This window comes from Rhamphochromis sp. 'chilingali', assembly GCF_963969265.1.
Source record: "Rhamphochromis sp. 'chilingali' genome assembly, chromosome: 1".
Lineage (NCBI taxonomy): Eukaryota > Metazoa > Chordata > Actinopteri > Cichliformes > Cichlidae > Rhamphochromis > Rhamphochromis sp. 'chilingali'.
Window position 1 is genome coordinate 56830781 of NC_137929.1, and position 14168 is coordinate 56844948.

The window sequence follows — 14168 nt, forward strand, 5'->3', positions numbered from 1 at the left end:
TTTCTATCTGCTCTGTGGAGACGTGCATGGGTTAGCCACAGCAACTCATGTTTTCCATCAGAGAGCTTCATGAAACCCACAGAACCACACGAGAAGAACAACAAGTCCGACCAAAGTTTATTGATCCTGCACAAAAAAACAGATTTCTGCTGTGGAGACGACAGCAGGGTCCCACAAGTTACTGATTATTTTAAATACATTGCATTATGTTTATTTATCAGTTATAGACTATATAATGCATAGCATATACATACAGTATAATGTTTCTGTTTTGGCCTTGCAGACATAGAGAGGCAGTGTGACAAAAATACTTTTTTTTGAGCTTCTTTACAAAAACGTCTCATCACCACATTAAGTTTCTCTTTGTCCGTCTGCAGTTCTGTGAGTGCATTTAATGAAGAGATCAAACAGAATACATACACATCTGTTTTATAACGAAAGCCCTCTGGTCTGACGGCCTGTGTGGACCAGCAGCTGGTTGTTAGGTTGGACTTGCAGATTTCTTCAGTGAGGAATAGACAACATTTGGATTTGATGGAAGCTCTGAAAACACAAGAACACACAGTTCAAACAATATGAGACCAGTCACAGTTAAAATAACTCACTCATTTATTTAAAAAAAGTCAACATCAGTGGTGCCACATTTTCACATTAATAGTCTTGGAGCCAAACTGTCACAAATAATGTGAAATAGACCAACCAGGAAGTGCGACTCAGAGCCTCCCTGTTTCAAAAAAACATACTGATGAGCACCACGAAAATTTAAGTTGGAGGATCCAAATTGGAAACATATTCACATATATAGGTAATCTTTTTATTAGGTGTTCTATCCAAACTCAAAGAAAGACTAAATCTGAACTTCCAGCAGGCGGCTCAAATACGTGGATTCTGTGGATAACAACAAAAAGGCTGCAACTGACCAAAGAGTGCAAAACAACCAGGCAGTGGTTTCCTTCCTGACTGCCTGAACTTTTAGAATTTCACCTCCCTTAAATTCTTCACTAAGTTCAAACCACATCCTGTGCTTACACTGAACGTTAACATGGGACTCATAAATCATTAAATATGAGCATAAATCCAAACTTCAACATTGTCCTTTGGCAAAGTAATTTGCCCATGACCTACAAAAAGGGATTCAATCACTATAATAAACTGTATCATTTGTAGTATTATACACTGATTCCTGGGGCCAAATTCTTTCAGCTGTTTGCCCGGGTGTTACGATAAAGTTCAGCACCCAGACGTCCATGATATAGTTTAACTGAGTAAGAACAAGGACCCGCCCATTATATCTGGTCATTTGTGATTAATATTAAAAGAAGAACACACATTTTACCGCGAAATGCCAAACAGACTCAACTTTGTCACAAAATATATACACTGTATCGGATACTCTGAACAGTCAATCAGCATGTTTGAATAGACGACAGTAAGGACCCATTCCCCTGCTCAAAGTTGCAGAGAAGCAACCTTGTCGTCCCTGGCGTACAGCAAAACAGACAAGGCCATTTCTGTGTGGACTTTGTGTCTCCATGGGTACATGCAAGTTAGTGGGATTAGGTTAATGATTCTAAGTTGCCCACATGTGTGAGTGTGAAAGGTTGTCTGTCTCTCTGCGATAGACTGGTGACCAGGGTGTCTCTGGCCCTACGACAGCTGGAATAGACTCCTGCCTCCTGCAACCCTGATGTAGAGATGGACAGATGACAGCTGTGTCCTAAATCCATTAAACTGGAGGAAAAAAAGACGCACATGACAATTTTATGTCAACCAGAATTTGACTTTGTTGATCACTCCAAAGAATAACTCTTTAAACTCTTTTTACTTATCTGCATGATTGAGCATGCATCGAGACTCTTTAAATGAAGTTAGAATAATCATGGGAAGGATTTCCACATTAATAAATGTCTTTCTATTAAGTACTTTTATTGGACAAGCACAATTTGCACGGGCTGGGTCAACTCAACTGAATTCAGTTGGACTCAACTGCAGTAAACAAGTTCACTCATCATGAGTTAATGAAGTTGGTTCATAAAGTTGGAATAAAAGAATTGCATAATGCTCAAATAAAGCAATTTAACCGCGTGAAAATTCACTCAATGATTTTTTTAATGTTTATTTAAACTCCACACAGAAATGGCCTTGCCTGATGATGGATTTGAGCTTGGGATCTTCTAGCTTTGAGGCAACAGTGCTAAACACTGCAAAATCAAACTGTCAATCCAAACTAAAAAAAAAGTGGGAAAGCTGATTGATACCGAATTTTCTTTACTTTTCTGTCCTTGACAGGTTAAGCCACAATAAATAGGGATAGCATACATGTGGTGTGTGTATGTTCTGTCTTCTGTGTTTGAAATTGCATGTGATATTGTGATATTGTGATATCGCAAATCCAGGCAGTTACGCACTCTTGCTATACATGAATAAATTTAACTAGTTTTAAGTTGTTGAAAGCAGATCCTACATGATTTAATTACGTTCACCATAGAAACATAAAGTCATTGTGTTCAAGTTACATGTTTGGCTCTTGTAAATGTCACTTTTAGTGTAGAAGGGAAATGATTCCTTAAATGTTTAAGTCCCTGCCCTTAAAAATGATCATTCTAGAGATTAATGTTCCCCTTCAGTTTTTAAAAAAAAGAATATCTGTGATAAACATAGAAACTCCTCTTTTTGCTGATCCTAGCTGTGTTTCCACACAAAGCAAGACTTGCAGCTGATCTCAGGACAAGTGAAAGTAGATCCAGAGGAAGCTTGTCTAGCATGATAATCTCCCCCCAAAGACTAGAGGCTTATCCACAACGTGCAAACAATCAGTAAAAGCTGCTGGCATCTTAGCTCCAGCCACTGTTAACAGTAACGCCTGTGAAATGAAGATGCTACAGTCTCTATGGGAGGCAAACTTGACAACAAGCAATTGTTGATAGCATAAGATGGCATTAATGTCAAGGATGGATGCAAATACATGAGAAGCTTGTCTGAGCTGAAAGCAGAGAGATCACTTTAACCTTAGTTGTTATTGATATTTTTTATTGACTCGACCTTCCTTATTCTGACAGACACACAGCACACAAAGCAATACCTCTGCTCCGGTTGGTTGGCTGCTGCTGGTGATGATGTAATATTTTGAGGTCACTGTATGTGATGTCATCACCTCCAGATTTCCCTCCACTGGCTGAAATGAACCAAAAATAAATATATAGATATGTATAGATGACTGCATAATAAATCTCACTGGACATTTAAGAAAGTTGGTCTTCCTTCTTTTTCTTGTCTGCAGTGGGACACAAGCTGTGTGTTTGTGTGCTTTTTGGTGCACATATACATATACAGACGAATAGAAAAAAATTGTTTTGCTTTGGTTTCTTTTGTAAACACAACACTGGTCCATTTCTTAAGTTAGGGGAAGTTTTTGTACTTCAATGATTGTTAAGTGGCTTAAGAAATTAACAAAAAGAGAAATGTACCTCTGAAAATGGAAACTAGAAAGATGAAAGATGAAAATGAGTGAAAAAGCAGCCAAAACAAAACTTTAAGTCTTCAGAGATCCTGGAGAACTATTGCTCAAGACTTTAATGCATTACAAGAAAATCACTTCTTATTTTCTATCTCCTTTCATATGAAATGTTAAAAAAGAGGCGTGGCTCAAGAAGTTGCTCCTACAAAAACTATATAAGAAATATAATTCTATATTGTTGATGTCTTGGTTGTTCAGGGTCTACAATTTTTTTAAGGTTGTAATTAAGGCTTTGTTTTTGTTCCATGTTATCTTAAAAACACTTGTTAAAATGATAAAATACACAATTAGCCCATTCAACGCTCCTTCAGTTCCCAGTTAAAACAGTCCAAATTCTTACAGCTCCAAAAACACCATCTGTGTGGTTCTGTGTCTGTATAGGAGCTCGGAAAGAAGGCGACTGGACTTCATCATGTTTCTTCACATTTCACGTCTCTTCTTCTTCAGTTCTAAAGTTAAATTGTGGAGAGTCCCAAGTATTTAATCCCTAGTGGGAGTTGTCTCACTGACCCACTATTGATCATGTGCCTCATCACAGGTAACGTCTCACAATGGTTTCACTATAAACCTCTGCTGATACTGACCTGATGAGCCTGATGAGAGTTAAATATTTCTCAGTAAAAGCTCAAGTTGTGATTCCCTGATGGGCGCAAATAACCATTATATGACCAGATGAAGAATAAAAACAGACCAAATTTAGCCCTCGGATTTCTAATTAAGAAAAAGTCCTGGTGCTAAGCTTAATGTCCAGGCTGAAAGTTGACCCAAGACTCAAACCTAGAGCTAGAAACATTCACGTCATTGTGATGTCACTTTGAATGTGATTAAAATGTGTCCAGGTGAAAACAACAGTTGGCAAGAAATTCTTCTTTTAAAAAAGTTGTGCTGGAAAAAAGTAAATGCATCCAGTTCTATCAGTTTATCTTCAGACTTTAGAATTTGTTGGCTGTGGTCTTCTCATGGCTGCATAAGGATCAATAATCTATTAACTCTACTTTATAGTCACCATATTTGTTGTTGCATGCACTAACGATGACGTTACCACAGGCCTGTCACTGGTGCTTCAGGTGAGCCAGAAGAAAACAAAAATAAATCTCATGTCTTCAACCTGAGTGCATCTGTATGCACCAGGTTACAAAAATTAAAAGGTATGTAATGTCATTGCATAATGAGCAACAGTGTCTAACAGGACATGAGTGCTGGAAGTGAAACATAGAAAGTGCTGTCAGTATACAGGATGTGTGTTAAAAGAAGTTATTTCCCAGTAAGCATCATGATCAGATTTCTTAGAACCTGCCAGCAGGTTTCAGAGGCCCTGTGGTCATCTTTCCTGTGTCATTTTACCAGAGAGTACTGTATAGACCAATACGTTATCACTACATATACACACTATCATCAGGACTATGATGAGAAGTCAATCTTTAAAACTTTTTAAACAAAACTCTACTGCAGCTCTGTGGTCATCCAGTTTCCTGTTTCTGATGAAACGCTTTAACTGAGTTCACGGTTTAAAAAGCATTTCAGAAAGAGGAGGCTATAGATATGTAAATATAGATGTTTATAATTCAGGTGTTAATGCACAATGTTGCTTTTATGAAGATTGTAACTGTAATAGTCTATAGTATAATGCTTAAGCTTACTCTCAGACATATAGACCAACCTTTTTTTGTGATACTCTGCTAAAAAAAGAAGAACTTCTAACTTTAACAGAACACATCCATATGAACAACACAGAGCAGCTCTGCAGGTTCTTACTGCCTGTTTATGCCCTGTGCTTATCTTCAACGTCATGCTGCTCTGTCGTATATTTCAGGTCTTTCTGATTCTGATTCTGATGGAGCTACAATCCAGGTTCCAGTTACCTGTTATTGTGAATCACCTCAGAGCCATCAAATATATTTAATGCTCAGACTTTTTTATACAATAACACATAAATGATAAATTTGTGTGAGAAATTATGTTAATTTAAACATTTCATCTAAGACACCGTTAGTTTGATTCAGTATCAGGACTTAATGATGTCATATTTAAAGCAGGGTTGCTTTAAATATGATGATACGGACAATTCATCACAGTTCTTACATGTTAAATGTTCCAGTGTTCCCTCTAAGCTGAGCGCGTGAGCAATCGCACACTGCTGACACAGACAATCTGCACTGCGCACAAAAAAAATCCAGCCTGAATTGAAATTGAAGTAAGTACATGTACTTATTTTCACTTCGCTGGTTTTCGGTGTGGAGACTGTGTCAGCAGTGTGTGATTGCTCACGCGCTCAGCTTAGAGGGAACTGTTACTTAGTTTTGCCACGTGGCCTCTGACATGCCTGTTAAATTAGATGTTGATTTTAACTTGGTCATACATGGGAATTTGAGTTTGTCTTCCTGTGTTTGCCCTGCAATAAGCTCTCAAAACCTTCTACTTTTAAAACAGATGGATGGTAAATCAATCAGTAAATTATCAAACCCCATGAATGGTTGCAAGGATGTATCACACAAGCCTGGATGCATATGAGCAGAGGTGTTTCAGAGGTACTCATACAGCCTGCAGCTCATTTATCCCAACAAAAAATCCCTGACTGTGTTCAGGATCTCCTCTAGTGTCCCTAAAAGAAATTCGTAACATCTGTCCTGTATGTATAAAGAAGGATTTCTTGCTTGACCTCTCACCATCCTCCAACACAGGCTGCAACATGTTAGTAACAGCTGAGAGGATCCACTACAGATAATCAAATAGCATCTCAATATTTACAACAAATATCGTCCTTATGAAGGACAAAAACACATGATGGAGACAAAGAAGAGCAGCTGTACCTCTGGTCTTTGATCTGTTTTTCTTGTCTCTGATGGTGATTTGTCCATAACTGACGTCTCCAGTTCGCACTGATGAGTAGACTCCAGCTGGATCACACTCTGCACAATAAAACACACAAAGAAGACATCAGTGCAGTAGTCATACTGGCACTTACCATTACATTAGAAACAACACAAAAAACTATTTAGATTATTTACTTTTTTAAATTGTGTAAATAGGAATAACACTTTCACTGTCAAGAAAGAAGAGAACAGAAGTGATACTAAAGGTTATATTTAAAGCAGACAACTGATCACAGCACTGTTTTAATGAAAACATGCTAAAATCACGGGATGCGTGTACGTCACACTAAGTGCAAAATTTCTGCTAACTGCAAAAACTGCGCTGCGCTTCTTCTTTGCAGATATTTACAGGTTTTATAACTTTTGGTGCAAATAGTGATTTTCTATGCTTCTGCCATGACTTCACATTATGCATCTTTCATGATGAACAGAAGAGATTAAAAAGTATAAGGCGATGGCTTTACAAGTCTGAACAGACAATACATTTGGTGTCTGTGCTTCAAGTGTTGCTGGAGCTTTCTGTTCTATAGATGAGAGTGGAAATCACACTTGTGCATGTGTGTACAGTAACCACAAGCTGCATAAAGCTGAAGCATACATGCACATAGCTTTGTGAAACTCATAAGGGATAAGTGTCAGCATCACTTGTTTCTGGGGGTGGAAAAACTGTGATGACCTCACACTTTAATGCATTTCCCTGTTAATTATTTCATGACTTCAGCCCTGTTTAAATAAAGATGCTTAGCTTAAGAGTAATTAGTAAACAGTGTCAGACTGATCCAGACAGGAGTCGCAACACCTGCTGGACTCTTCCTCGCATTCTTATCCATGATGAAGACAAAGAGGAGCAGCTGTACCTCTTTTCTTTGACTTTCTTTGCTTCTCTTTGATGGTGATTTGCCCATAACTGACGTCTTCAGTTCTCACTGCTGAGTAGACTGCAGCTGGATCAGTCTCTGCACAATAAAACACACACAGAGGACATCACTGCAGACAGTACGGTCATTTTTATACTACTTTTAATATTTTAAATATGATGCAAAACCATTTCAGCTACTGCTTTTGTGTCCAGTATTCAAATTAGCAGTGAAACAGCTGCTTTGTGCTGATGGTGCAGGCACCTTATCTGAGGTGCAAGACAGATGGCAGGTATGATTAACAGAACTGTACATTTTTATTTTTTAATACATAAAATTAATATTTTGAAAATGAATATTTTTGTCAATGTATTGTACCTATACAGAGTTTAAAAATCCCTTTTACTGCCCTGCAGCGAAACCTGAGCAGTTGAGGTGTTTCATTAGAAACAGGAAACTGGACAACCACAGAGCTGCTGTGTTATGTTAACAGACTAACCACAGGCTGAAAAACAGGCAGTCCAGCATGTAAAAAACAACCGTGTGAACGGTTCAGCAGGTGAGCAGTGTGAACATTTATAGACTAAGTTTTGGTTGCATCACTTAAACAAATCTAATCTAAGATAAATAAAGTGAATTATTTCATTTGCATGCTAATGTGAAATTAAACCACAAGATATTAATTAAAGGCCATGTGTGTAGTGGAAGGGTGCAGTTTCTGCAATCTATGGTCCATAACCATCAAAACAAGTCTGGTCCCTACAATAACCAGAACACTTTACGATGTTACACCTCTAGTATTAGGCCTCTGCTATTACACAATGTGTTGATCTGGTTTTGTAATCTCAGGTCCTGTCTCCTTATCTCTGCCTTCCTGTCTGTGACCTGAAAAACAATCAGTTTGTCATCTTGAAGTATGTCTCAACTCTTTAAAAGCATCTCAAGAACAAAGAATGCTGCAGGATGAGCCACTACTGATGTCACTGATGACAAATACACAGCCAGCAGAAAAAACGTCACCAAGTAGCTGTAAAATGAAGGTTTGGGTCCAGAAACGTGCCTAAAAAATGACGACAGCTGTGTATCTGAATACACTGAATAATCCATTTTTTCTATTAATAGATGCTTTTTTCGTTAATGCTGCCCTTGTCTGATTTTTACTGCACTAAAAACGTCTTATAGTATGTTTAAAAACTACAAATACAATAAAATAAATATATAAACACAATATAATACTATTCCCAAGTGAATAGTGCCTGGAGAGTGATGTGCCTTGGGTTTATTGATGAAGATAACATCTACAGAGAAGAGCTTTATTGTGTCCCCTCAATCAAAGAGATTAAACCTAGAGGCATATGTCACAGAAATTAAAGGCATTTCCAAGGCATTCACTAATAAGACTTTCTGAAACTAGTCTTCAACATTTGCCAAGGCTAAAGGTTTTTAAGATCAGGATAACCTAGGATTTTACCACCACACAAAAGCTTTCTTCCTATATTATCCATAGAGAGCAAAGAGAGAGAGAGTCTTTTAATTACACAGGTCTGCAAAAAAATTTAATAAATAAAAATTCAGCTCCATGGGATATTTTTAGTAAATTATATGTTTGATCTCCATTTCCCTCCACCACATACAGTTTTTTTTTGTAAAATATGATAAGTTTACATTTAAAAAAGCACAACACCAATACAAACACTATATTTTATATTTTATAGCTATGCATAATTTTTCTGAAATTCCTTACCTTTTGCTATTATTATTATTATTTATTTATTTATTTTTTTCATATAATTTCTAGTTAGAGAAATTTCAGAGATTTATCCCTCAAAACTGTAAATACAAAAAAGTTGGACAACGTAGTTTCCCACCTCTGGAATTTTTTTTTAGAGTGTCTTCATAGACACTCCTGAATACTGAAGGAAAACCGGAAAATTAATATAATGCAAATTTGCAAAAAAACAAAACAAACCATGTGTGTTCCAGCAGTGTGATTTGAGTTCTAAGCCTCCCAGAAACGATACAGAAAACCATAAAGTCAAACATGACTTTTAAAAATACCAGTGTAACTTATATGGCCCTGAAGGTAAAAAACTACATTTTCTCCATAAATGATGTTGCGTCCAGTTTCGGGCAGATAATCACGGACACGCGATAGTTCGCGCTGACGTCTATTCCAGTTAGGAAGTGTTACAAACAGCTGATCAGATTGGCAAAGCGTGTTTCTGGAATATTATGTTTTTGTTCCTGCAAATACTTTTTACAAAATTTTTGCAAGGCCTATGTGGACGGAAACCGTGACTTAGGACAAGCTGATGGCCTCTAAGTACAACTCCTCCGGTTTCATGTGCAAAACCAAATATTGTTGCGCTAGCTTATGTGGTTGCAGTTCTACAGGGGTTTAAAAAGAATTACACAAAACAGAGTGTGCCCGCTCTGACCGGTCACTGCACATAAAATGTAAAAAATAAAATATAAAATACAAAAACCAACTATTTACATTTCAACTTTTAACTATTTAAATTTTCAGCTTTTTTCTTTTAAACAAATTTAAAGTGAAACAACACAAAACACTTCAAACCAGAACACAATAAAATATAAATTAAAATATGCAAAACAACAAGAAGATGCATATTCTGTCATATAGGTCTGGGATGATTTTTTGGGAGAGTGTTTTCCTGCTTGGAATTGCATACGTAGGATTCACAGCATGGATAAACTTTCTGAACAACTCAAAATAGTTGTGGATGATTACTATTACTATACCTTTACCTATACCTATACTATAACTTTCTAATGTGACGTTGTTGTCCCTGGCTCTCTTTCTCCCTCTCCTACCTGTTCCTGTGCTACTGGGAGTGTAACTACCGCCTCTCCGCCCTGTGTTCAGTGCAAACACAAGACTCACGTGCGGCGTGAAGCAAAAAAAAGTGTGAGAGAGACAGAAAGAAAAGAAGCACGTCTCCTTTGTTCACTTCAAAGAGCCGACTCTAAGAATCGTTTCGTTTGCGACCGACACATCACTATTCGCTATGAACAAAATATACCAGAATAAACCCATAACCCCGAATTCTGTAGTGCTCTCGCTCTAAGCCTGAAATCTGCGGTCTCTTTTAAACTGCAGTTTAAAAATCATCTTTTTAAAAGTGCTGTTGGTAAATTTACTGTTTCAATGTTTTAGTATTTTTCCTCTGAAGCACTTATTTAGATATTTCTCCTGAAAAGTGCAACATAATATTATACTTTAGCCACTTTACATTAACCATCAAAACAAGTTTTCTCCTTCTTTTGAATGTTGTTAGAAAACACACACACACAGAGACACAGTCACACACCTTTATGCCGCCTCATTGGCTGTTGATGAGGATTTGAGATTTTGATTTCACTGTATCTGATATCATCTCTGATGTCGTCTTCTTCAAGTTATGATGACATGAGCCAAAATAAAAAATAAACAACATATAAATAAACAAAATTACACACACACACACACGTATATATATGTATATATGAAATCTGCTCACCTTCAGGCTTTCTGTGAACAAATCGCCTCACCAGTAGAGTTAGTAAAACCAGCATGACCATAACACAGACTGATCCAAAAACTGACAAAATGCAGACAACAGCAGGAGAAAGGGATGCAGGAAGAGTGACGGAGGTAGAACCAGGAAGAGTGGATGTAGGTGGAGGTGTGGTGGTGTGTTCCCCTAAAATAAAGCAAACACAGTCATTAAGTTGTCGTCACATTGTGAATGTTGAAAGCTGCAGAAACACAGACAGGTGAGTGTGTCACCTGTGACAGTGATCCAGCTGGATGGAGACTCTCCATGACCGCTGATGTCACACTTGTAGAGGCCTTCATCAGACCTGGAAACATGCTGGATGGTCATGTGACCTGTAGGCTGCTTCCTGATGAGGGAGCCATCTTTATAGAAAGCAGCTGGGAGGTTGGAGGGAGTGGTCTCTGTTTTACAGAGCAGAGTGACGTCATCTCCCTCCATCACAGGGAGGACAGGACTCTGCAGGATCACTGATCCACCTCAACACAGAGACAAACTACAGCATTTCATCCATTTACACACAGCTTCATCAACACTAACTCCACACACTCAGCTTACCAGTGACTGTCAGGTTAACCATGTTACTGATGGGACCCTCTCTGGACTCACACCAGTAAACTCCACTGTCCACTTGATATGTGTTACTGATCTTACAGGAAGAACCAGCTGGTGTTCCCCACCCATCTCCACACTGAGTGGTATTTCCTTTGCTTGTGTTTCTCCTCAGAGTCCATCCAGCAGAGCTGTCGTCCTCCTCACAGCTCAGAGACACAAAGTCTCCTTTAAAGAACTGAGAGCTGCTGGGACTCACAGTCAGACGAGCTGTGAGGGTTAAAATCCTCATTACTTGTTGATAAAGCAAATAATACCATGATACCAAGAAAGCCAACAAGAGAGCAATGGAGAAATACTGGTGAAGGTGCCCAAAAGTTGTTTCTGTTCATCTGGATGTTGCGGGGTTTTTTTGTTTTTTTTTTGTTTTTCTGGGGTGGAAAATGCTACGTCCAGATGAGCAGAATCAACTTGTGGGGATTCACTTACCTTATTGAGCATGCATCAAGAAGTAATGAAGGTGGCACCAGAAGATTCCACCTCCACCACTCCTTATCTGCTTAATTTATAATAGAATAACACAGGAACTGACCAGTCATTTTAAAACCTCTGAATATGAGGGACTGTCTATAAATATTGCTGTTATTCTAAAAAGCTAATGCAATACTTTTCCTAAAGCCATCAAATTAATGTCAAAGTCTGGAACATGTTGAGGCAAAATTTAAAAACAAACAATAATCATTAAAACGTTTATTTTTCAATCCCAAAAAGTTGATTCTGTTCATCTGGACGCAGTGTTATCAGTGGGAGAAATCCCACGTTTATTTGTCAAAAACATTTATTTGTCAAATTAGAGCCATGACTGTAAATGCATTTGGTTGATTTAAGAATAATGCACAAACATTTTTAGATCATTCATGTCTTAAAGTTATTTTTGCTTTGAATCTTAAAACATCAGCATTCAAAAATCCACAATCGAAATTTTCAAATTTCAAGCAGTTTTAGGATATTTAGGACTCCTGTGCCTTTTGTTGAACACGATCATAGAGAAACTGGTGTCACTGAAACTGAACCAAAAACTAAACGTAATATAAAAGATTTTCAGGTTTGGCTTCAGTTCTTGGTTATGAAACAACATGGCCAACCGTCCAGTAGATCAACAGAATTTAAACAATTAACTAATAGTCATAACTATTCCCCACCCACACACGTGTGCGCTCTTTAACACTTAAATTCAAATTCTTCTCTATAATTATTGTTCATGCTCCACTGCTTGTGTAAGGCTTTAGCTCATATTTGATGCCATTAATGTTCATTTTACACCTTCTTCCTTTGCTATGCTTGTGACATGGGATGCACATAATAAAGCCACAACTTCTAAATCAAAGTTTAGACTCTGCTCTCTGTCATCATCCCAAACCCAGCCCTCAGTTACCAACCAAAGCATACAATCAGAGTACAACGATGTATAAATATATATATATATTACTTACTTGGCATGGTTGTGTTCTTTATTTCTGTTCTCGGTAATTAGATTTCTTTTTCTTATTTTTAAATGACACCAACTAAAGCCCGCCCCCTTCCCCTAACTGTATGTAGGCCCTCCCCTGCGTTTGCTTCCTCTCTCTCTTACGCTCTCTCTCTCTCTTTGTCCTCCTTCACTAATTTTTCCCCCCCTATCAGGTCTGCCAGATGGGAATAAATAATGATTGCTCTGTCATTAGGGACGGGAGAGTGCCTCTGTCCCCCAGACCAAACATTCTTCTTCTATTGGTCAGTCAAGGTTTCAAAACCATCTGAACAGCGACACCCAATGGCCACTTTTGCTATTGTCACACATTGTCACTGGCGTTTGAACATGTGCAAATGTGAGACAGAAAGCACTTGGACCTAGAGAAAGTGCTTGTAGTTTGTGTGTGTGTGTGTGTGTGTGTGTCTGGGAGTTTGTGGCATCATAAATATTTTTCAATACTCTGGCAACCAAACCAGCGGGCAAGCCATGACTCAACATGCACCAAAACCTCAGTTACCCGTGGTCACCTGACATGGGTTTTTTGAGCCACACATCAATATTGAGCATGACATCCCTAGCATGTCCAATGTTTTTGAACGATTTTTTTTTGCTTAATTTACTATATCTATAACACACTGGATGAACACAATATTCACTCAGATGCATACTGATGTTTACTGTGTTGAAACACTACACAACAAGCAGTCTTGTGTTATTGTCGGCTTCTCTTGTTGATACCATGTCCTGCAATATAACAGAGCTACTTTGCATCTGCCATTCGTGTGCCAGACACTGCCAAGCCACGACTCCTATCCACTGGTGATATTGGATGCCACCTTATAAATACAGGTGAGTGCAAATAGGCTTTACATCCTGTACTGTCACACAAAGCTACACTATATTGCCAAAAGTATTGTTTTGTGTGCCCTCACACACATGTGTACTTGAGTGAAATCCCATTCTTAATTCATAGGGTTTAATATGATTTACAGCTATTGCAGTTTCATCTCTTCCGGGAACTCTTTCCACAAGGTTTAGGAACATGTTTATAGGAATTTTTCTTAATTTTTCCATTTGTAAGGTTAGACGCTAATGTTTGACAAAAAGGCCCGGGTTGTAGTCTCCGCTCCAATTCCTCCCGAAGGTGTTCTAATGAGTGGATGTCAGGACTCTGTGCTGGGCAGTCAAGAGAGTGGAGTGCAGCATTGTGTTAACATAGATGAGCATGTACTTTATAGAGCTCTGCCTCAGGTTTTTCCAGACTGGAAACACAGTATAAAGCTCCGGCATGATATGCTC

The 14168-nt window shown here is 38.2% G+C and overlaps 1 protein-coding gene across 1 annotated transcript; it reads right to left on the reverse strand.

Annotated features, from left to right (window-relative positions):
* Window positions 1-260: 260 nt before the first annotated feature.
* On the reverse strand, window positions 261-13048 carry LOC308406603 (uncharacterized protein). Its single transcript, XM_080897683.1, has 9 exons — window positions 12850-13048; window positions 11363-11626; window positions 11038-11283; window positions 10769-10951; window positions 10580-10660; window positions 7248-7346; window positions 6328-6426; window positions 3083-3175; window positions 261-543 (listed from the first exon to the last, which is right to left on the reverse strand). Exons 1-9 carry the CDS (start codon window positions 12854-12856, stop codon window positions 482-484), a joined length of 1134 nt encoding a protein of 377 aa, XP_080753809.1. The 5' UTR covers window positions 12857-13048; the 3' UTR covers window positions 261-481.
* Window positions 13049-14168: the final 1120 nt, after the last annotated feature.

Bases quoted from the DNA above. Each gene is read 5' to 3' on its own strand.
- LOC308406603 (XM_080897683.1), bottom strand. The intron at 11,284-11,362 runs GTAAGCTGAGTG...CTCTGTGTTGAG, and splicing joins GGTTAACCTGACAGTCACTG to GTGGATCAGTGATCCTGCAG. The intron at 544-3,082 runs GTATTGCTTTGT...TTGTGTTTTCAG, and splicing joins GCCAACCAACCGGAGCAGAG to AGCTTCCATCAAATCCAAAT.